The sequence below is a fragment of the Benincasa hispida genome, chromosome 6 (assembly GCF_009727055.1).
Source record: "Benincasa hispida cultivar B227 chromosome 6, ASM972705v1, whole genome shotgun sequence".
In the NCBI taxonomy this organism is placed as follows: Eukaryota; Viridiplantae; Streptophyta; class Magnoliopsida; order Cucurbitales; family Cucurbitaceae; genus Benincasa; species Benincasa hispida.
Window position 1 is genome coordinate 4,793,607 of NC_052354.1, and position 20,501 is coordinate 4,814,107.

At 34.9% G+C, this 20,501-nt stretch overlaps 2 protein-coding genes and 1 long non-coding RNA gene across 7 annotated transcripts; 2 read left to right on the plus strand and 1 right to left on the minus strand.

Annotated features, from left to right (window-relative positions):
• Positions 1 to 543: 543 nt before the first annotated feature.
• Positions 544 to 12,512, plus strand: LOC120079777 (molybdopterin synthase sulfur carrier subunit). 3 transcript variants are annotated; one of them, XM_039034161.1, is made up of 3 exons: positions 544 to 719; positions 2,858 to 2,923; positions 11,981 to 12,512. In XM_039034161.1, exon 3 carries the CDS (start codon positions 12,036 to 12,038, stop codon positions 12,342 to 12,344), a length of 309 nt encoding a protein of 102 aa, XP_038890089.1. In that variant the 5' UTR covers positions 544 to 719; positions 2,858 to 2,923; positions 11,981 to 12,035; the 3' UTR covers positions 12,345 to 12,512. The 3 variants fall into 3 exon arrangements, with proteins under 3 accessions (XP_038890089.1, XP_038890088.1, XP_038890087.1); XM_039034160.1 differs by lacking the exon at positions 2,858 to 2,923 and having other exon boundaries at positions 549 to 719; XM_039034159.1 differs by lacking the exons at positions 544 to 719; positions 2,858 to 2,923 and adding an exon at positions 730 to 2,411.
• Positions 2,933 to 9,383, plus strand: LOC120079778. Its single transcript, XR_005482347.1, has 3 exons — positions 2,933 to 5,896; positions 6,010 to 6,377; positions 6,490 to 9,383. It is a non-coding gene; the product is annotated as an uncharacterized LOC120079778 (long non-coding RNA).
• Positions 12,513 to 15,788: 3,276 nt separating the features above from the next.
• On the minus strand, positions 15,789 to 18,210 carry LOC120080116. Of its 3 annotated transcripts, none has more exons than XM_039034678.1 (3): positions 17,998 to 18,210; positions 16,925 to 17,829; positions 15,789 to 16,222 (listed from the first exon to the last, which is right to left on the minus strand). In XM_039034678.1, the coding sequence occupies exons 2-3, from the start codon at positions 17,792 to 17,794 to the stop codon at positions 16,091 to 16,093; spliced, it is 1,002 nt and encodes a 333-aa protein (XP_038890606.1). In that variant the 5' UTR covers positions 17,795 to 17,829; positions 17,998 to 18,210; the 3' UTR covers positions 15,789 to 16,090. The 3 variants fall into 3 exon arrangements, with proteins under 3 accessions (XP_038890606.1, XP_038890604.1, XP_038890605.1); XM_039034676.1 differs by having other exon boundaries at positions 17,953 to 18,210; XM_039034677.1 differs by having other exon boundaries at positions 17,949 to 18,210.
• Positions 18,211 to 20,501: the final 2,291 nt, after the last annotated feature.

Below are 20,501 nucleotides of genomic sequence, written 5' to 3' on the forward strand. Positions count from 1 at the left end.
TTTAAAACTATTTCACGTATAAATTAAGTATTTTTAAAAATTATTTGTTTAGTTTTCAAATTTTAACTTAGTTTTTTAAAACACCATTTAAAAGGTAGATGATAAAATAAAGAAAACAATAGTGTTTATGAATTTTTGGGTGGTTTGTTTTTCTAGAAATCAGGGTAGTTGAAATAGGTGTTTCATTGTTTGATAATCATGTTTGTTTTTCTAGTAAAATGTGTAGAATATCTTGAATATTTAAATAATGTTTGTCTTAAAAAAGGGGTCTAAATTGATGAATCGGATCAAATCAATGGGTTTGATCTAGTTATTTTTAAAAATTTGGTGTCTTTCGTTCACCGGTACCGGTGGGAGAGTTCGGGGTCTAAATTGATGAATCGGATTGAATAGATTGATTTGGTCTTTTTTTTGTTTCAAAATTTTGGTATCTTTTGTTCATCGGTCTATCGGTTTAGTTTGACTCTCGATTCAGGAGCTAAAAAATTAGATAAGACCGGTTCCCAGCCCAACAACTTCTCAGCCTCTCCTCAAGTTAGCCCAATACCAAAAATGTGGGAAAAAAAATTAGAAAATTAAAGCCCTAAAAGCCTTTGACCCCTCCATCCTCAGCTGCAGTCTTCACTCCCAAATCCCTTTTCCACGCCTCCACCAGTCCACCGGCAGCTCCACACAACACGTCGGCACCGGCAGCACCACAAAACCTCCACGGCGGCAAGGTAAAATTCTTTGCAGACCTTTTTTGTCTCATTACACGATCTGTTAACCAGATTTAATTTTCTCATGATCATAATTGGACAATTTTTTTTTTAACAATTAATTTATGGAGAGGAATTTCCATTAGGAAGCCCGTGTATTAAGAGACGCTTCCCAATAATTTATATTTCTCCTTATAAATATCGATTTCAAGTATGGGTTCAAATCAAAGTTATAGTTATGCATGAGAATCCGAACTTACCCAACATTATAGTTTTAGTCAACCCCCTCCAGAGTAACAAATGAAAGTATGCATCAACTTTTAATCACGTCGTACGAACACAATGCATAGAGAAAATGAGAATGAAGACGGGGTGCAATATTATGGAAAGTGATTTAGAGGAGAGAGACCTCAAGAGAAGGATGGTCCAAGTACCTCAAACGTTTAGTTTATCTGATAATTCTATTATCGTTTACATTCCAACAAATTTGAGTTCTAGTAAATTGTTATCAGAGCTATTCAGTTCTATACAAAGTTATGTGGAGAGTTGATGATGGAAATGGACTGTGTCAATCTTTTCAAGATGAAATAAAGCAGTGTTACAAATAATCAAAAGAAAAAAAGAAGAAAATGTTGTTGACGATGAAAGTGTGAGTTGGAGGTATGGTGGCTTGGACGGTAATGTTCAATTGAGAAGTTCAAAGCAACAGAGACATGAGCTCCACAGAAGGATGGTAGTCAATTGAAGGTTAGATGGTTAGAGGTGAGAACTTGGGAATAAAGGATTGTGAAAAGGCCAACATCCATGTGGAAATTATCAGTGGGGGTCATTTCCACAAACGAAGATTGTTGTAGTCAGAAACGGTGGGTTGGTGGATGCGTGACGTGTCGATGCTTTTCTTGTGGAGGAGTGTTGGGCGGTGAATGTTATTAGAGTATTAGAGGGGTACAGTACCGGGTACATTAGTAATAAGTCCAGTCGGAGAGTGGGAGAAATATTTTGATGAGAGTCTAAGTATTTCGAACATTTTGTTTATCTTGTAATTATGCTATTAGTGTAGTGAAGGTGGGTTTGCATACTGATTATTAAGTGAAATATGGTTATTAGTAAGGGTGTGCAAAAATCGGTCCAAACCGATGAATCGGACGAATCGACTGGTTTGGTCCCTTTTCTTCCTTTGAAATTATGATGTCTTTGGTTCACTGGAAGAGAGAACTAGCTGGTTCGGTTAGGATCTCGGTTCTGGAGCTAAAAAATGGGATAAAACGAACAGAACAGAGGTGTATACATACACACACATTACATATTCACCATGGTTTAAAAAGCCCAATTTGCCAGTAGCCCATTCATGATCTAGTTTTTAATTTAAAGAGCTCAAGTAAGCCCAACAACTTCTTTAGCCTCTCCTCAAACCAAATTAAAGATTCAAAACACTAAAATCCTTTGCTCCCTCCATTACACCACCCACGATCTCCCGCAGTCCTCACTACCAAATCCTTTTTCCACGTCTCCGTTAGTCCGCTGCCACCTCCACTCCACTCCACGATCTTGATTCTCCATGCCACCGCCATGACTCCAAGTCCACCGACAGCTCCACATCACCTGTCGGCACCGACAACACTACAAAACCAAGCCCGGCTCCATGGCTCCAAGTCCACCGGCAACTCTACAACTCGCTCCATTGCTTCAAGTCCAGACCTCCATGGTAGCAAGGTAAAAAATTTTATCCTGAAATTTCAACTGCTATCTAAACATTATTCTTCAATACCCAGGAACGACGAGGTTTATTTATTTATTATTATTATTTTTAAAAACAGTGGTTTTAGTCGAGTTGAACCGAGTTAAACCGAACTAGAAGTTCGGTTAAAAACCTGAAATCGAGAATGTTTGGTTTTTACCGGTTCAGTACTTTAGAAAAACACCATGTTCGGGGCCATTGGTTTTGTTCAAAACTGAACCAAACTGAATTGTGTACACCCGTAATTATGAGTCCTTGGGTGGGACAACAAATTTGGCGAAAGTAGAAAGCCATTTTCAATTTTTAAATTTTTAATTTTGAATTCAAAATGTTAGCAATTCACGATAAAGAAATGGGTAGTAAATATTCCCAAGCTAAGCACACGATCGAAATAGTTATCTTCTTCTGTGTTTCCTTGAAGCTTTCCCTTAGAAGCTCTATGAAAGCTCGCTAGTTGTTCAAACCCTTAGAAGCCCCAAAGTTTAGGGTAAGTTTTTTGCCTTCAATTTTTAAAATTTCATTCTTCAGCTGCAAATTTCTTGTTTTGTCTTTTGATGTTTGGTTCCACCATCCCTTGGCTTTAACTCTGATCGATATTATGAATAGGAAAACACTAAAAATTAGGCATCGAACTTGTTCCTGGAATCTAATAGGCGGATTAGATTTCACATGTTTAGTTTTATTTGGTTGCTAAATTAGGTTGTTTGAACGATTTTGTTCCAATTTTGCAATATGGGATGTGAAATTGAATTGGTACTAGGGAAGATTAATCGATAGGTCTATTTGGTAAATCAAAATCTTTCAATTTACATTCTAGAAAAAGAACCCTTAGAAAGTAGCATCAATGAGAGAGTATTTATGGAGATGTTTGCTGACTATCATGAGTGAAATCTCTATTATTTGGTAATTACTTATTGTGATTTCTGAAGTTTGTCAATGAATCAGTTTAAAGTAAATATGTTTTCTCGGTTGGTTTCTGAATCATTTGCCAACCTGGATATTGCTGACATTTGAAGTGCTTATTTGCCACATTTAAGCTTGGATGCATTTTTCTATTACTAAGCCACACTCCAAGTCCAAACCTCCTTTATCTAATTTTAGGCCATGCTAATACCAAAAGTTTAAATAATCTATCCCAAATTTTTGTAATCTATTATCCAAGTCTCCATGTATTGACCAGATGATAGCTGCAATATGATCGGAGGTTATTCTGCCCAGAACAAAAGGATCAGTCCCTGCATCACCCCTAATTTTAGGCCACACGAATACCAAAAGTTTAAATAATCTATTCTAATTTTTTGTAATCTATTATTCAAGTCTCCATGAATTGACCAGACAAGAGATCCTAAGGGATTTTAGGCTTCTAGTGAAAGAGAGCATGAAGGTTGGGTTGAGCAACTAAAATGAGAAAATAGTGTGTTGATACCAAAAAAACGCACCAACGGTGAATTTATATTTCTCGAGGGGGAGTAGCTCGATGTCCTGCAAAATGAGCAAAGTTAAACATCAGTGTGGTGTTGAGCAAAATTCACTCCGATGCTTAGTTAGAATCAAGTTTGAATATATCTCAATTGGTAGAAAATTAGTATAAGTTTGAGAGCATACCCTCCTTTGATCATGACTAAAAAAGTATATAGGTTGACTATTTGACAACTGAAGTGGGCTCGACCTTTCAGTTTCCATGCACTATCGGTCTTTAATTTACCCGTTACCCATCCGAGTCGTCATTATCTGAGTCGTTATACTTAGTTTTCAATCTGCTCGACTCTTGGGTAGAACTCTGACGCTTGGTACATCTCTTTAATACAGTAATGATTTAATTAATTATTCAACTACATGAAACAAAAATAGACTTCTTATTAGTTTTAAAAATAATTATCTTCCTACAAAAATCCTATCGTAAAATAAGTATAAATCATCTAAAAATAATTACACCAATCCATGCAAAATCCTTGTGCTTACATTGGCCATGCAATTGCATGGATTCAAATGTTGGTGGGAGCACATACTTTTATGTGCCGACTCATGTTGGGTCAGCCTCTCATATTGAGTAAGGTCGACAAATTGTTGACTTTTATTTTATTTTTGTACGGACCTCCTTTGAGGTCAATTGAGCTAGGCAACCGGGCTGTCTGAGGGTTGGCCCTTCGAAATGGAGGGTTGACAAATTATCGACCCTTCTTCTCATTATTATTTATTATTTTTTCTTTTTATTTAATTTATTTTCTATCTCACACACATATATTTACTATTTTGCATAGCTAAAATGCATACATCACAACATTGCTCCCAAATGGCTAAAAACCATTTAAAAGTTTAATTGGCTAGGCCTCCTAGCTTGAGCTATTCTCTGAGCTCAACCTGCCTTTCTTAGCTCGACTTGCTTTCATAACTCAATCCTCCAGCTTGACCTGCTCTCTTAGCTTAGTCTATTGGCTCGACTTGCTTTTTTAGCTCAGATGGGTCGAGCTAACTAAGGTAATTTCTCAACTTGATTACCTTTGCTCGAATTTTGACTTTAACTTAATTAACTAGGTTTAATTTTAAACTCGACCGTTGCCCATCTCTCAAATTGGGTTGTGTATAGCCTTTAAACGAAGGCCACCAAAATCCACCACATTCTATTTTTCATCTTTCTTCTACGATTCCTCAAGCTAATTTCCTACTTAGCTTATGGAGAACATCCAAGCCTTAGACTCTAGGATCCATGTGTCAATTGATTTTAAAGATATCGATTTCGTTCCCAATCAAAGGCCTTGAAATTGTATTCGAAGGGAGCGTAGATTTCGAAATGACGATTTGGCTTCCCACTTTCCCTCAGTCTCTTTAACCATAGATATTCTGAATTCCCTTCGAAATAAATTCAGGATTCCTAACTCGGTGCACATGAGAATCCATTCCTTAGGCAAAGCATCTAACTCGCCTTTAGGTGAAGTAGCTTTTTATCCTGCCATGCTCACTTATGGAGTTAGATTTTCACTCCATCCTTTTATTTAAGTAAATGTGATACCTTTTCAACTATTCCAATCTCTTATTATGTGTTACTAGATTGGCACACTCTTTGACTTCAACTAGGGAACCCAAATCCCATTACATCGTACTCTGAAGAAAATAAAATCTTCATCTAACTCTTATTATGTTACTATTCACAAAGGAAACTCCATTATTTCATGTCCGATTAGTGGCGACTGACTCACATCAAACTGCGAAGGTCCTTTTCTGGTCCTGATCGAGTTTCGGGCTTTTATTAAGTTTCTCACATGTTCGCTCGATCGGGACCAACTTTTATAACTTATTATGACAAATTTTTTTTGCTTTGTACAATTGATTGCAAGACTGCCTCGACCAACGCAACTGCTACCTTCCGAGATTCAATTCTTTTGACTGCTCCGCTATGGTTCGAGTTTGGTTCAACAAGAAGCCCTCGACACCTTTGTGCTCGACCTCCTAGTACATACTGGTTTGATTGGTTTTCTCTTTTTCTCTTTTTATTTTATTTTTTATTTTTAAAGAAACACAAATAGCTATGGAGAATTATTTTGAAGCTTTATCTAATTCCCCCCCTTTTTTTAGAAATGGTTCCTTGCAAAACTATGCGCCAAAGAATGGAGGCCGGATTGGGGATTCGTGTGCGCATTCCCAAATTTGCTGTAACTTCTATAGGTTCACGTGATGGGGTCTGATTCCATTCAGAGTCCATCCAACGAACCACTTTCCCAACGGCCATGCATTCGTACTTCTCCTTATCACAATATCTCTAATCAAACAGTGATAATCCCAACCCTTTCAACTGCTGAAGGATCCAGCTCGTCCTCTCCATATCATTTCGGCTTCAATGGACCATATAAGTTCAAAAGTGATAAAGCTGCATACCTGACTCAGGCTATGGAATGGTCTGGTGTAAATGAAAAAATGCTAGTTCGATGGCATGCTGACTCAAGGTTAGGTATTGTATAGGCCTAATAGTACCTTCATATGATAAGAGACTATAAGATCATACTCACATTTACAACTATCTATATACATATTCTCATTTTTCTCTTTTTTTTATAGGCATCCTACTAGTTGCTGATGTCTTGCCAGAAGTTAAGTGACGAGATGGAATTTCATAAACAAAACCATGCGAGATTGCGTGAGATGGAAATTCTCAGGCAAAATTCTGTCTCTCGAGGGAAATTTGACCGAGTTTCAACTTTGTATGCTGAGACATCCATCAAGCTTGTCCACTCTAAAAAATCTTTAGCGACACTTCAATTTTAGTATGATGATTCGGTCAATGAGCTAAAAGAGAAGTTATCCACAACTTATACTGAACTGCAAGAAGTTCGAGCCAATCTATCAGATGCAAAATACTTGGCTGAGAGCTTCCAAGCATACTGTCAGATGGAGGTTGACTGCCTTTAGAATGGGGTCACACTAGCTATGGGCATTGTATATCGACTACAACTTCGTTCAATTTGAAGTCGATGCTTGGCGAGACAATGAAACCCGAGGACTTAATAGCGTGGGTGTTTTTGCTAGCTAAGCCTTCAGTATGGGGTCACGCTAGCTATGAGTGGTACATCGACTACAACTTCGTTCAATACGAAGTCGATGCTTGGCGAGACGATGAAACTTGAGGTCTCGATAGCGTGGGTGTTTTTGCTAGCCAAGCCTTGCCAACTGCTCCTCAGCATCAACTTCACTGATACATTCCTCTAGTGTGTCTCAGACTTTCCTGGTTAAAAAACTTTGATAGAGCTTGGTGACATCAGGAATATAGACGAATAATTTTTTTGCTTTCATTGGGCTTGCTTCTTATTTTATTTTATTTTATTTTTTTATTAGAGCATGTAAACTTGCTCGCGGCTCAAACTGCCAGCTTAAGCTTGGAACTTAGCTGAATTTCAGTGTTTGTTATGGAGCTTTGTATCCATCTTTTATTCACAGCTTGAGCTCGTAGCTTGACCTTTTGAAACTTGCCCCTTTAGCTTTTACTTATTCAAACTCGTAGCTTGCCTTTGCTTGTAGGTCGAGTTTGCAACTTGACCTATTAGAGCTTGTAGTTTTAGCCTTTGTTTTGAGTGTTCTTTGCCCCCTTCCCTCCATTCATGCCTGAGTAATTTTATTCATGAGAGAAAGAATCTTGTTGCTTGAGTATAAATTAGAAGACTAAAAATGCTCATTGTAAACTTAAAAAAAGACAACTCTCATTACTTGAATGGAAAGAAAGTATGAACCAAGATGATGCCAATATAGCTCGTTGTGGTAGGCGGACATGAAACAATGGAGTTTACTTTACTAATAGTAACATAATAAGAGTCGGATAAAGATTTTATTTTTTTGAGAGTATGAAGGGACATAGATTCCTTTATGATAATGGATTTGGGTTCTCTAGTTGAAGTCAAAGAACGTAACAACCTAGTAACACATAGTAAGAGTTTGGAAATTGTTGAAGAGGTGTCACGTTTACGTAAGGTAGAAATTGTTGAATAAAAGGATGGACTGGAGGCCTAACTCTATAGGTGAACATGGTAGGATAAAAAGCTACTCACCTAAAGGCGAGTAAGATGGATCCTCGCCTAAGGAAGGGATTCTCATGTGCACCGAGTCAGAAATCCTAAATTTATTTCTAAAGAAATTTAGAATATCTATGGTTAAGGGACCCGAGGATGGAAAATGGGGAGCCAAATCATTATTTCGGAATCCACGCTCCCTCCGAATACAATTTCGAGGCCTTTGATTGGGAACGAAATTGATATCATTGGAGTTAGTTGACACATCGATCCTAAAGTCTAAGGCTTGGATGTTCTCCATGAACTAGAATAAGCTAAGTAGGAAATTACCTTTAGGAATAGTGGAAGAAAGATGAAAAATAGAGTGGTGGATTTTGGTGGCCAAGTGAATCCTTTTTATAAGAAAATTTGGCACGAAAAACAAAGAAAAGTTTTACCAAGACCAAGCTGAAGTAACGGATGCCTTTGAAGTTTGAGAAAGAATTCTCGAGCCTCGTTTAAAGGCTATGCACAATCCGGTTCGAGAGAGGGACAACTGTGGAGGGTAAAATTAAACATAATTAATTGAGTTAAAGTCAAGATTTGGGCAAAGGTAATCGAGTTGAGAAGTGACCTTAATTGACTCGACCCATTTGAGCTAAGAAAGCAAGTCGAGCTAAGAGAGCAGATTGAGCTAAGAAAGAGAAATCGAGCTTAGAGAATAGCTCAAGCTAGGAGGTTGAGCCAATTAGCTTTTAAATGACTTTTAACCATTTGGGAGCAACGTTGTTGTGTATGCATTTTGGCCATGCAAAATAGTAAATATATATATGTATATACATGTGTGAGAGAAAATAAATTAAATAAAAAGAAAAAAAAATAATAATGAGGGTTGCCGACCCTCCATTCTGAAGGGCCAACCTATGAGGGTTGGCAAGGCAGCCCGGTTGCCTAACTCAATTGACCTCAAAGGAGGTTAGTACGACAAAAGAAAAAAAAGAAAGAAAGAAGCAAGGAGGAGCTCGACCATTTGTCGACCCCACTTGCTATGAGAGGCTGACCCAACATGGGTCAGCACATAAAAGTTGCCAGCCCTGAATCCATGCAATTGCATGGCCTAGGTAAGCCATGCACAAGGATGTGCATAGATTAATATAATTATACTAATTTTTTACCAATTGAGCTATATTCAAACCTGATTCTAATGCATTGGAGTGAATTTGGCTCAACACCACACCGGTATTTAGCTTTTCTCATTTTGCGGTATACCGAGCTACTCTCCTGTTCGTTGATTTCGTGATTCGAGCTTAGGAGTGTATTGTATAAAATAATTGGAAAAATAAGTGTAAATGTGAATGATGCGTTGATGCGTTTATGATACGTTTGTGATGCGTTAGTGACGCGTTGATGCGTTAATGATGTGCAACAGGACGCATGACACTCCTCTATAACGTCAAGTTTTTCTGACTCAATCAAGTAACATCCAACTCAGGTCCTGTAATCCAGGTCGAACAGGGCAATTCAGATTAAAGCTAACGCAGGCCTTGCGTGTAACTGTTGTAGAAATATCCTAAGTTATGTAGAAATGATTATTTACACTAATTTGTGTGTGCGCAAGAAGATACAAAAGGGTCGAGTAGAGAATGGGGTGTGAGAAAATGGAGTTTTAATGCAAGTGATATGCGTCGATCTAAGTAGATGTACCAAAAACAAGAATATGATACGAATGAGATGACTTGTTTTATCTCTGTTATTGCGTTAGACACTATTCCGGCATTTCAATGGGACAATATCATACAATACTATCTCTAGGATGTATGCATCAGTCAAGGATGTAATGAAATACCAAGTGCGTCTATCCTAGATACTAGGCGTTTCTAACTGATGCTGGCTTACTTATTCTCTCAAATAATTTAAGCTAAAGCTACTTTTACCAAATTGATTTAGTTGGTTTAAGCGTTTCAAAACGGATATTTGCATGAAGTTATAGATGCATCCGACATAACAAGAAATAAAACAGTGACAAAGTTGATAGATCAAATATGTGAATTTATAAATAAACTGATTGTCTTTACAAACCAACACTTAATCAAAGGAGAAGATTAAAGTGATAAGTGAAATAAAGGAGTCAAGCCGCAGAATAACAATCCTCTTGTCCTTTTTGGCTCAATTCTGGGTTCGTGTACAACCACTTTTGGAAGAATTGGAAGAAATGTCTCTCTCGAGCTCAGTTTCCTTCTCTCTTTTATCGCGATGGTGGTGGTTCTCTTCCCTCTTGTCTTCCGGCACCAAGCACAGCTCTACGGTCTCAAAATTTTCAGAATTAAGCATCTAAAAAGATCTAAGATTCAGCCAGTTCATCTGGTGAGATTTCTTCTATTTATAGGCATCGGTCTTCTTCAACTTGATGATGGACAGCATCAAATTCCATACCCTGGTCCGCCTGACACTCAGATGCCTTTTCAGACACCGCCCGCTGCAGATCCCCATGCTTGCAAGTGGTGATTTGACACAAACAGCTTGAATCAATAGAAGTGGTTGTACACGAATCAATAATTCTTGTGGGCATGCGTTGACACTTTTCTGAGCTCGAGAGAGACATTTTTGATTTATTGATTCTGAGCTAATTGTTCGAGTGGTTGTACACGAATCAATAATTCTCTCTCGAGCTAAAATACTTGTGGGCATGCGTCGCAGAATCAATAAATCTTCCTTGCGTTGAATCCCTCCGATGCATGTCCCATGCGTTAGACTTTGCCTGCGACACTTTTCTTAATCATGCGTTAGACTTTGTTGAAATCCTGCAATATCATGCGTTAGTGCCGCAGTATTTTAGCAATAAACATTTTTTTGTATGAGTTTGATAGTGTTCGAGTACTTCCATGTGTTTTCTCTAAAAATGATGAGATTTTATCATTAAAGATCCTAATTGTTCCAACTTTTGAGACACAATAACTTGTATTTCTACAAGTTATCATCTCCTTCAAGAAATATAAATTCACCACCGGTGCAATTTTCGATATCAACCTAGAGATGCTAAAAAATGCACTACAAGTTTGAGAGCCCACCTATGGAAGATGATCCAATGGTTTTCAAAAAATAAACAGAGAGGCCCCTTTTCTAGTCGAAAACATGAAATAAAATTGACAAAATATGACAGCAAATGACGTTCTACTTTTGCCTCATTTGTTGTCCCACCCAAGGACTCATAATCATATTTCACTAAATGATTTTGTACCCAAACCCACCTTCACTACACTAACCCAAATATATTGAAATATAAATGATAACATAATTACAAGATAAACTAAGTATTCAAGGTACTTGGACTCTCCTCTTGATATCTCTTTCAAACCCTAGATCACTCACCAAAATATTTTTCCCCTTCATTCATCTTTCCTCTATTTATAACCAAATTTCATAATAAACTCCCTAACTTATTACTTATGAAGCACAAATACTTCAAATTCAAAGTGTGCAGAAAATCGGTATCAAACATGTATTTGATTTTTTTAGAAAAAAATTCGGACATGTGTGTCCCCTCGACATTCAATTTTTTTTAATACTCCAATAACATTCCTATCATACACCATTTCAAATAGAAATGACCCAACAACATGAGATTCTCCACCCTTCCCAGGAGACTCTTCTCCTGTTCTTAGAGAAACTACTTCACTGTAAGAAGAGCATTTTTTTTTTGAATTTTTCCACAAGTTGGGACCAAAAAAGAGTAAAGTGAGGCTTATGTCCTAGCAGAAGCTCCCATCTCTCATATATTGTAATCCACCGTGAAAAAAGGGGACTTGGATCACTCTACCTGATTCCACTGATGGGCTAAATCTTACCATTACGTTTAACATCGATCATGATAGAAATTTGTAATGCTATGAAGGAGGAATCAGTACTACGAACATCCAAGGCTTAAATTTCATTCATATTCTGAAAAACAGCTATTTTAGCTTCGCAGTGAATGGCACATTCTGATTAGATCACATGATTTAATGTAACTTTCTCGTCCCATTCTGCTATTTGAGAAAATAATAACCATTTTCATCATATCTTTTCTGTAGTAACACCATTCGCCGCGGTGAATTCATCACACGGGTTTTGTTCACTGAGGAAGACATGGAAGGAGAAGATGGATTTGGATCTGCAGATAGGTCAGGTGGGGAAAAAGTAGAGGAACTGGTTCACATCAAGGCCTTGTTTTTCGCTAGAGCTCGAGATCTTACGGGCATGAATGACGTTTTATTGGAGGTTCCTTCAGGTAGTACTACCAAGGATTGTCTGGACAAGATTGTAGGCAAATTTCCTAGGCTAGAAGAGATCCTTGGATGTGTGGTTCTGGCATTGAATGAGGATTATACAACTGAGACAACAATTGTTAAAGATAAAGATGAGTTGGCAATTATCCCTCCCATAAGTGGTGGCTAGGCTAACCTTTCTTCTGCTACCATTTTTATAATGATATGTATATTTTCGTGTCTTTTTTGGCTCCTTTTCAAATGTGCGACTTAATAAGCCAATGGGGCCATTAAGCTTCTTTTCTAACTGTGTAGGAAATTACTTGTATAATATGTATGTTTCTTTCCTTTTTTTTTTTTTTTTTTTGGTACAATTTGTTCTCATTCAAACTTACTAAACAATAAGAGCTCAAACATTTCAATCAATTTTAAACATCTGTTTTAAATTCCACACTTCCACTCCTTTGTACCTTTATATTTATACATATATATTAGTTATCATATCCACAACATTGGCTTGAAGCAAAATTCTTGTTTTCGAAATTTGTAAAGATCACAAACAAAACAAACTAGTTTTGATTATTGAGGATGTATTTGGTTCCTATTTACTTGTTTGGATATTTCTTATTAGAGATGTAAGATTTATTATTTATTCTTTTTCATGTCTTATGACTATTTTTAAGTATCTGACCATTAGGTAAATTATCATTAGAAAAGATTAGATTTACCTTGATGAGATTTTCATTGTCTTCTTGAATCAATGTATCTTGATCCTTGCCTCTTTAGTATCATATCGACTTTGCAAAGCTTTCTATGTTTTCTTGGCATATGTAAAATTGATACTAATAATAATATTATGAACAATTCAAAAGAGTGTGTAGATGATGACCGAATTGAGTACATGCAAAATTCAAAATGGGTATGTGACCTGCCAAGAAAGGTATTATAAATAATCGATGCAATAAATATTTTCTAATGGAAACAATAATCCAACTAAAAGTCTAAAACATTGTATAGCTTATACCCAAAGAACGCTTCTCTTTTGGTCAATTGATCTCACAAGAGCAAAAAAGAGAAATATGTAAAAATAGAGATTATAGGATGTTGAAATGTTGTGTATTGGTAGTGTTTAAGAGAGAGGTATATATAGGAGAATTTTGGATCTAGAAATCTAATACATAACTAAGTAATTAAATCATGAACTTTTAACCTTTTTACAAATACGTTTTAAAAGATGAGGATGATTGCCCAACGAGGTAAAAGAGAGAGGTATACCAAGGAGAATTTTGCCTTTTATCCACATTGGGAAGTGTATCTATGGTAACGTCAAGTCCTTTTAAGATGGGTCGGTTTAGATGGACTAGAGAAAAAAGTTTTTTTAAAAAGTCATTCTTTTAAATTGAATTCTTTTAATAAAATTTTTGTAAAATATACTTTGAAAGTATTTCAGAAATTATTTTGAGTGATTGTCAATTACTTTGATTCTTTTCAAAATGACTTATTTTTAAAAATTAAATACGTAAAAAGTTAAACAAAACACACCCTTAATTAAACTTCAACATGGAGCGCTAGATGGTTAATAGTGTCAAAGTAACCCGTAACCATCGTTTCTAGTTTAGTCCAGACTTTGGCATCAATAGATCTAAATCCACTCTAAGGCATCAATTTAGTAGTGGAGTGCAGAGGGGGAAAGTATAAAACATTGATTGACGATATTTGAAAAGAAAACTTATTTGAGAGTTAAAATTACAATATATTTCAAAATTTCAAGATTAGATTTATAATATTTATCTAAGTTGATGTATAACTTGATAGAATTAAAAGTTTATAGAATTGATACAATGTGACAAGTTTATTGGTTAAAATAATTTTTTTTTCCCTAAAATTCTTTTAAGGGATCGTTTGGATTAAGATTTTGTAGATGTCTCATGCCTTGAAATAGGATATCTAGGAATAAGATGTTTGAGAATTAAATATGACTGTGTTTGGTTATGTATGTGAATGAGAATATGATATCTGGGAATGTGTTACACATTTTTATGCAATTATAAAGTATAAAATTAATAAAAATTAATTTCCAATACATTAAGTTATTAAATCAATTCCCACTCACCCTTCAGTTTAATAATATTTATTGTCAATTAAATTTTTTATATTGTACATTTATATTATCAATTTTTATTAAAAAATATTGGTAACTAATTTAAATATCTACTTTTTTATTTTTATTTTTATATATAGTTTTGTTAATCAAAGAGTTAATTAACTAATTGTTTAATGTCAATTGTAAGCCTTATATTTATACAAAAAAAAAAAAAATTGATGTAAACTAATTGATTTTAAATCATCAAACAATGTTTGTAATTTAAAAAAAAAAAAACTATGATTATAGATTAAAACTAGAACTACAAGTGTATAAGATTGTTTAATTGAAAAAAAATTAACTTATTTTATTTTTAGTTGATTAATTAATATTTTTTAAAGACTAATTAATAATTTTAATAAATAATGTATAATGTTAATATATATTACCAATGAAAAGGGATTTAAGCAAATATAATTATGGTTATTCATATTTTTTTAAAAAAATTATGGTTTTTCATATTAATTCATAATAATAGAATAAATTATTATATTAGCATTATTATTGATAGAGTTAATTATATATATCAATTATAAATTTAATTTAAACATGTATATAAAATTTAAATAAATTAACCAGTATCAAAGAAAAAAAAACAAATAAAATTAAAAGATAAAAAGTAAGAGACAGAAACCATGGATGAGAATATGAAATTTCTTGGAATAAGATATTCTCATTACTAAAGTTAAAAATTTGTATGGTTAGAATATCATTTCCCATTTTCACCTCTTATTCCTATAAACCAAATGGGTCTTAAAAGAAATAATAAGATACATGAAAGGAGAAAATTAGACATAACCAACCAACTTCTCCCTTATTTCTCAATTAATTAATGTCTAGAGTTAAATAAAGATACTTTTAAATATAGCAAAATGAACCAAAATATCAACAAATATATAAAAATTTATTCTCTATCAGTAATAAACACTAATAGACACCTCATTGATAGATGATGATATCTTACTAAATTTAAAAATATTTCTAATAGTTTTTTCATTAAAAACAATTACCTTATATATATATAGATATTTGTTTTACTAATTTTGTACAAAGAAATCAAAATTAAATAATACTTTAGATGTAAGAAAGTCAGTGAATTATATTCGGTATTATTTTATATGATGTTATATTAATTAATTCATTAATTGATTTTTTACAATAAACATTAATCAGATTGTTTTATTTAATTACTAAAAATAATTTAATGAGTATAAATTAATTACGTATTAGTTGAATTTATTAAATCTAAATAATATATCTATATCTAGTAATTAATTAAACTTAAATTAGATTAAGTTTTCATTTCAGTGGCGGATTCAAAAATTTTGTTGAGAGAGACTTTATAAAATTTAGTAAAAATAAATGTAATAAGTGAGACTTGAATCTATTTCTAGAAGTGGCTGAAAGGCAGATTTACCATTAGATTAGCTAGTAGTTTTGATATTATGTCTGGTTTATATATATATATATATATAAATAAAGAGCATAAAGTGTGCTCAAATCCGCTGAATCCATACCAAATCCGCCCGTCCCAAATATAAAAGTTATACATGATGATACAGAGTTCTAAAAGGTAAATTTTGTATGAAAATGCATGACAAAACCGATGAAACGGGGAAAGTTTTTATCAGAGACAAGCCATCATCTAAATTTACTTGACAAACTGCTGATGCTGAAGTATCTTGTATTAGTACAGAACATAGATTGGAACCTGTAGAATATTACATCTTTTACATATATAAAGAGAGAAACTATTGCTTTGACTTGATCTGCATCCCTTGTGGAAAGAATCCTCAACTCATGCTCATTGCAGGCCATGGGTTTATCCCGGCAGAAGGGAGAGCGGGTCGAACAATTGGAACACGCCTCACAACTGAAAAGGCTTCGTTAAGACGAGCAGCTCGACTCATGAATTGAGATCCCTTCTGCAAGTAATAATTAGTTCGTGCCGTCAAAAACTTCAAAGAGACATTCAAAATCAACAAAAACGGGGGAGGGGAACTACTGTCTATGTTGCTGAATATCAGCCACAAAAAGAGGACTGACTCCTGCCCAAGTGTCATAAGGTATCATTCAATGCTAAAATCGAATAGATGGAGAAGCTAATCTCTCCCTCAAAACTAAGCTACACTACACAATTTTCGGAAAAAGAAAAAACCTCCAGTAAGAAAAAAGGTCCACAGGAAGTACACTGAACAGCATATTGTAATAAACTTGATTCACATTTTGGCACAACAATGAGAAGAAGCTGACACCGACAGTTCGATGCCCGAGCACCGATCCTGTTGGACCCAAACAACTATCACCACTCACGTACACTAACAACGAGCACAGGTGAAACTCTATTAAACTTGATTCACATATATCAATATAAAGAGAAATAATGAATTTTCACCTAAATTGTTACTATTATACCAAGAAGAGAACCACAAATATGCAGCACAATACCCAACAAGCAACAACTTTCAGAATTTCCTCACCGTGTGTAGCAATCAATTAGTTAAACTATGATAAAAGTGCAGTATCATACCACAGAACAAAAACAATATCATCAGACAAATTTAAACAAACAGTAACAAAAGTTGAGCATCTAATTTCTTTGGAATATAAATTCTTACTGAATTTACCTTCTCATCCAAGATAACCTTCAGGTGCAAGCTCTGGCTCTTCCTCTTGATTTTGTAGAGCTTCCTTCCAAGAATAATGAAACCCATCAAAGCAGCTGCTACAGAGAATGACCAGATAGGGCTTGCCTTAAACAGGCAATACTTCAACACCTCGAATGGAACCTTCCACCAAACTACTTTCCTCTTATCTCCATCTTCACTACCAGATTCTGCACTGACTTTGGTTTCTTCAATTTGGAGATTCTTGTTTTCATCCAAATGCTCTTTCCCTTCTTCCAACTTCACTACTTTTGAGCCACTTCGAACAATATCCTCACCAGAATCAGACAAGAAATTGTTCAAAACCTTGCTTTGGGATTGAATTTCATCAAATTCGTCTAAAGCTAATTCAATATTTGGATCAGAGTCAGTGATTTTGCTCTCATGGGACTTTAAACTCTCTAATTTCAGAATCCTACCACTCAATTCCGCATCACCTTGAAGAAATTCTGCGATTCCGGACTCAGTTTTCGAATCAAGTTCGTTAAATTTACGCTCATCCGACCTATCACTGCCAGAATCAGACCATAATTCGCTCGAATTTACCCGACCATACCGATTCTCCGAACTCGGATCAATCCAACTAGGATTGTCCGATTCAACCGAACCTTCTTCCTCATTAAGATCAGGCTCAGGTACAGTTCTCCCTCGCCGTCCCTGATTATCAAGAGAGAAATAGTCGGATTTAATTATGCTATCGGAATCGAACTCACCTTCAATTCCACCAAAATGGGTCGATTTCTCTCCGGCCGCAGTTAGGGTAGTTTCGGGGTTCAAATCATGAAGCAGCACCTCCCAATCCTGAAACTCAGCTCCCACTGCTCCTTCCATGGCGGCCAATACTTAAAGGTTCCTCAACCGACAAACTAAAACAAATAAGGGAAAAACACAAGAAACAACTTATAAGAAATCAAGTAGCCAGAACACAGACAGGGTAAATAACCCAGAAGAAATCAAATGAAAATTAGTCAAAAAAAGATCCAACCCACTGAAAATTTAAGGAAACCGAAGAACCCCCCGAATCGAAACCTCACCCAACTTCCTCGATTCTTCGAATTCAACTGCAGAGTATCAAAAAATCAGAGGCGCAGAGGGGATTTTTGAGGATTATATGAAACTGCCAATGAAGAGAAAGGCATATGAGAAGCAATGTGGAGGTGAGAACAGGGGAATTGTGGAAAATTGGGATATGGTGTATTTGGGTTTGATTGAATTTGACAGAGAGAGAGAGAGGATTGAAGTTCAAAATAAGTTGTGGACAAAAAGACAATGGAATGAAAATGGAAAATTGGATTGGGTTTGGATAAACTCACTGCCGGTGTCTCAAGTAACCAAAACAGTCCAATTGTCATAAATAAAATAATCTTTAATGTGAGAGAGGGAGTTTTTATTTATTTATTTTTAATTTTTTTAGTAATGGGAGGGAGGACTTTTTAGGAGTAAAATGGAAATTGAAAAATAAAATGTGTTTTTAGCATATCAAACATTTTTCTCATTTATTTTCTAAGTGTTGAATCGAAACATTGTTTCGATTTAATCATGATTTTGGGGACGTAATTTCAATTTTTTCTTCACTGTTTTAGATGTTTTAATTTGGTTTTGCCACGTTTCAATATTTTCATACATATTTTTAGTCTATGAGTTTGAATATAACATGAAAGCTTAATTAGCATTTTTATTATATGATAAAAAAGTCGACAAAATATATAAAATAAGCAATCAAATATTACTAATATGAATATAATATAAATAATAAACAATCTAATTTATTTTTTATAAAAATGTAAAATGTATATTTATTGATTATTGTGTTAGCTAGTGGTGTGTTGATATCCCTGTGTTATGTGTACTGGTCGAGTTAAGTCCAGGGATTATTTACTCTTTGAGTGTCTTTTTAGTAAGGCTATCTGAGAGGACATGCTTATGTGGGTATGGTGCTCCCATAGATTATCGTATGAGGATACAAAGCTCACTTGGATTTGTAAATTTAGCAATGGGAATTGGTTGAAGCATAAGGGTCAAAGAGTTGCTTGGTATGCTGTTATTTATCATGTTTGGCGTGACCATAATAAGCGTGTCTATGGAGTCACTTTGTGTCCTCCTCAAATGATTAGTTTGATATTTAGTCTAAGATCTTTATTTATTATTCTAAGTGGTCGGGGGCTTCTCCTATGGGGAACCATGGGACTCTTAATCCTTGGATCTTTTTCCTTAAGTTTGTGGTGTATTTTTTTTTTTTTTTTTAGTCTAGTTATAAGCATACCCAAGAAGTTTGAAGGAAATGAGACGGATTCCCTATGCATCTGCAGTAGGTAGTCTTATGTATGTCATGTTGTGTATTAGGCCCTACATCTGTCATGCAGTGGGAGTGGTCAATAAATATCAATCCAATTTAGAATTTTATCACTGGACAATGGTTAAAATTATTCTCAAGTATCTTAGGAGAACGAGAAACTATATGCTTGTGTATGACGCTAAGGATTTGATCTTTACAAGATACACTAACTCTGATTTTCAAACTGATAAGGATTCTAGAAAATCCACATCAAGATCAACGTTCACTATGGATGGAAGGGCTATAGTATGGCGTAGCATTAAGCAAGGATGTATTGCAAATTCCACTATGGAGGCAGAATATGTAGCTGCTTATGAAGCTGCTAAAGAAGTTGTCTGGCTTAGAAAATTTCTGACGGATTTAGAAGTCTTTCCAAACATGACCTTGCCTATCACCATTTATTGTGATAATAGTGGTGTTGTGGCAGATTTCAAAGAATCTTAAAGTCACAAACGAGGAAAACATATTGAGCACAAATATCATCTCATTAGAGAGATTGTGCAAAGAGGAGGTGTGATCGTCACAAAGATTGCTTCGGAATACAATATTGTTTATCTATTTACAAAGACTCTCACGACTAAAATTTTTTAGGGTCACCTGAAAAGTCTGGGTCTACGGGATATGAGTCATCTAATATAGGACAAGTGAGAGATTTTATTAGGTATATTGTATGCTTTAATTTATCGTATTGTATTTGATACTGCACATCCAACTCACTTTAGAACAAGTGGGAGATTGTTGGATTTAGTGTCCTAAATCTCATATATCTTGTAGTTGTATTTTGAAAGAACAAATTATTTATTTAATAAAATAAAAGATATTTTATTTGATATTTAGACTGCATTAATTCAATCCAATAAACTAAAATCTAAGGTTATATGAGTCATTTGAACATTATGTGGTAGACATAACCTAAAAGGTCTGTAGTAAACGGATAAGATTGGGTGCCTTATCTTGGTAACACTGTGAATACGGCCCACTTTGTAATTGTTACATGAGTTGTAAATGTTATAGACAATATGTGCCATATTGTTCATGTGGAGATACGTGAGTGGGGGTATCTTGTATAAAAATTTTATACAAGACTGGGCCGTAAAATGATTGGTTTCTCTTTATAACATTGTTACTTGAAGAAACCAATATTTCACTAGGATGACCATAGGTGACTTGACCTTAATCCTGAGTGAGTTGTGAACTCCTGTT

Excerpts from the sequence above, each read along its gene's own strand:
- LOC120079777 (XM_039034159.1), top strand. The coding sequence starts at position 2,341 with ATGGCTCCAAGTCCACCGGCAACTCTACAACTCGCTCCATTGCTTCAA. Across the intron at positions 2,412-11,980 it reads CAGACCTCCATGGTAGCAAG|TAACACCATTCGCCGCGGTG; the intron begins GTAAAAAATTTT and ends TCTTTTCTGTAG.
- LOC120080116 (XM_039034678.1), bottom strand. The coding sequence starts at position 17,794 with ATGGAAGGAGCAGTGGGAGCTGAGTTTCAGGATTGGGAGGTGCTGCTT. Across the intron at positions 16,223-16,924 it reads AGGTTATCTTGGATGAGAAG|AAGGGATCTCAATTCATGAG; the intron begins GTAAATTCAGTA and ends TATTACTTGCAG.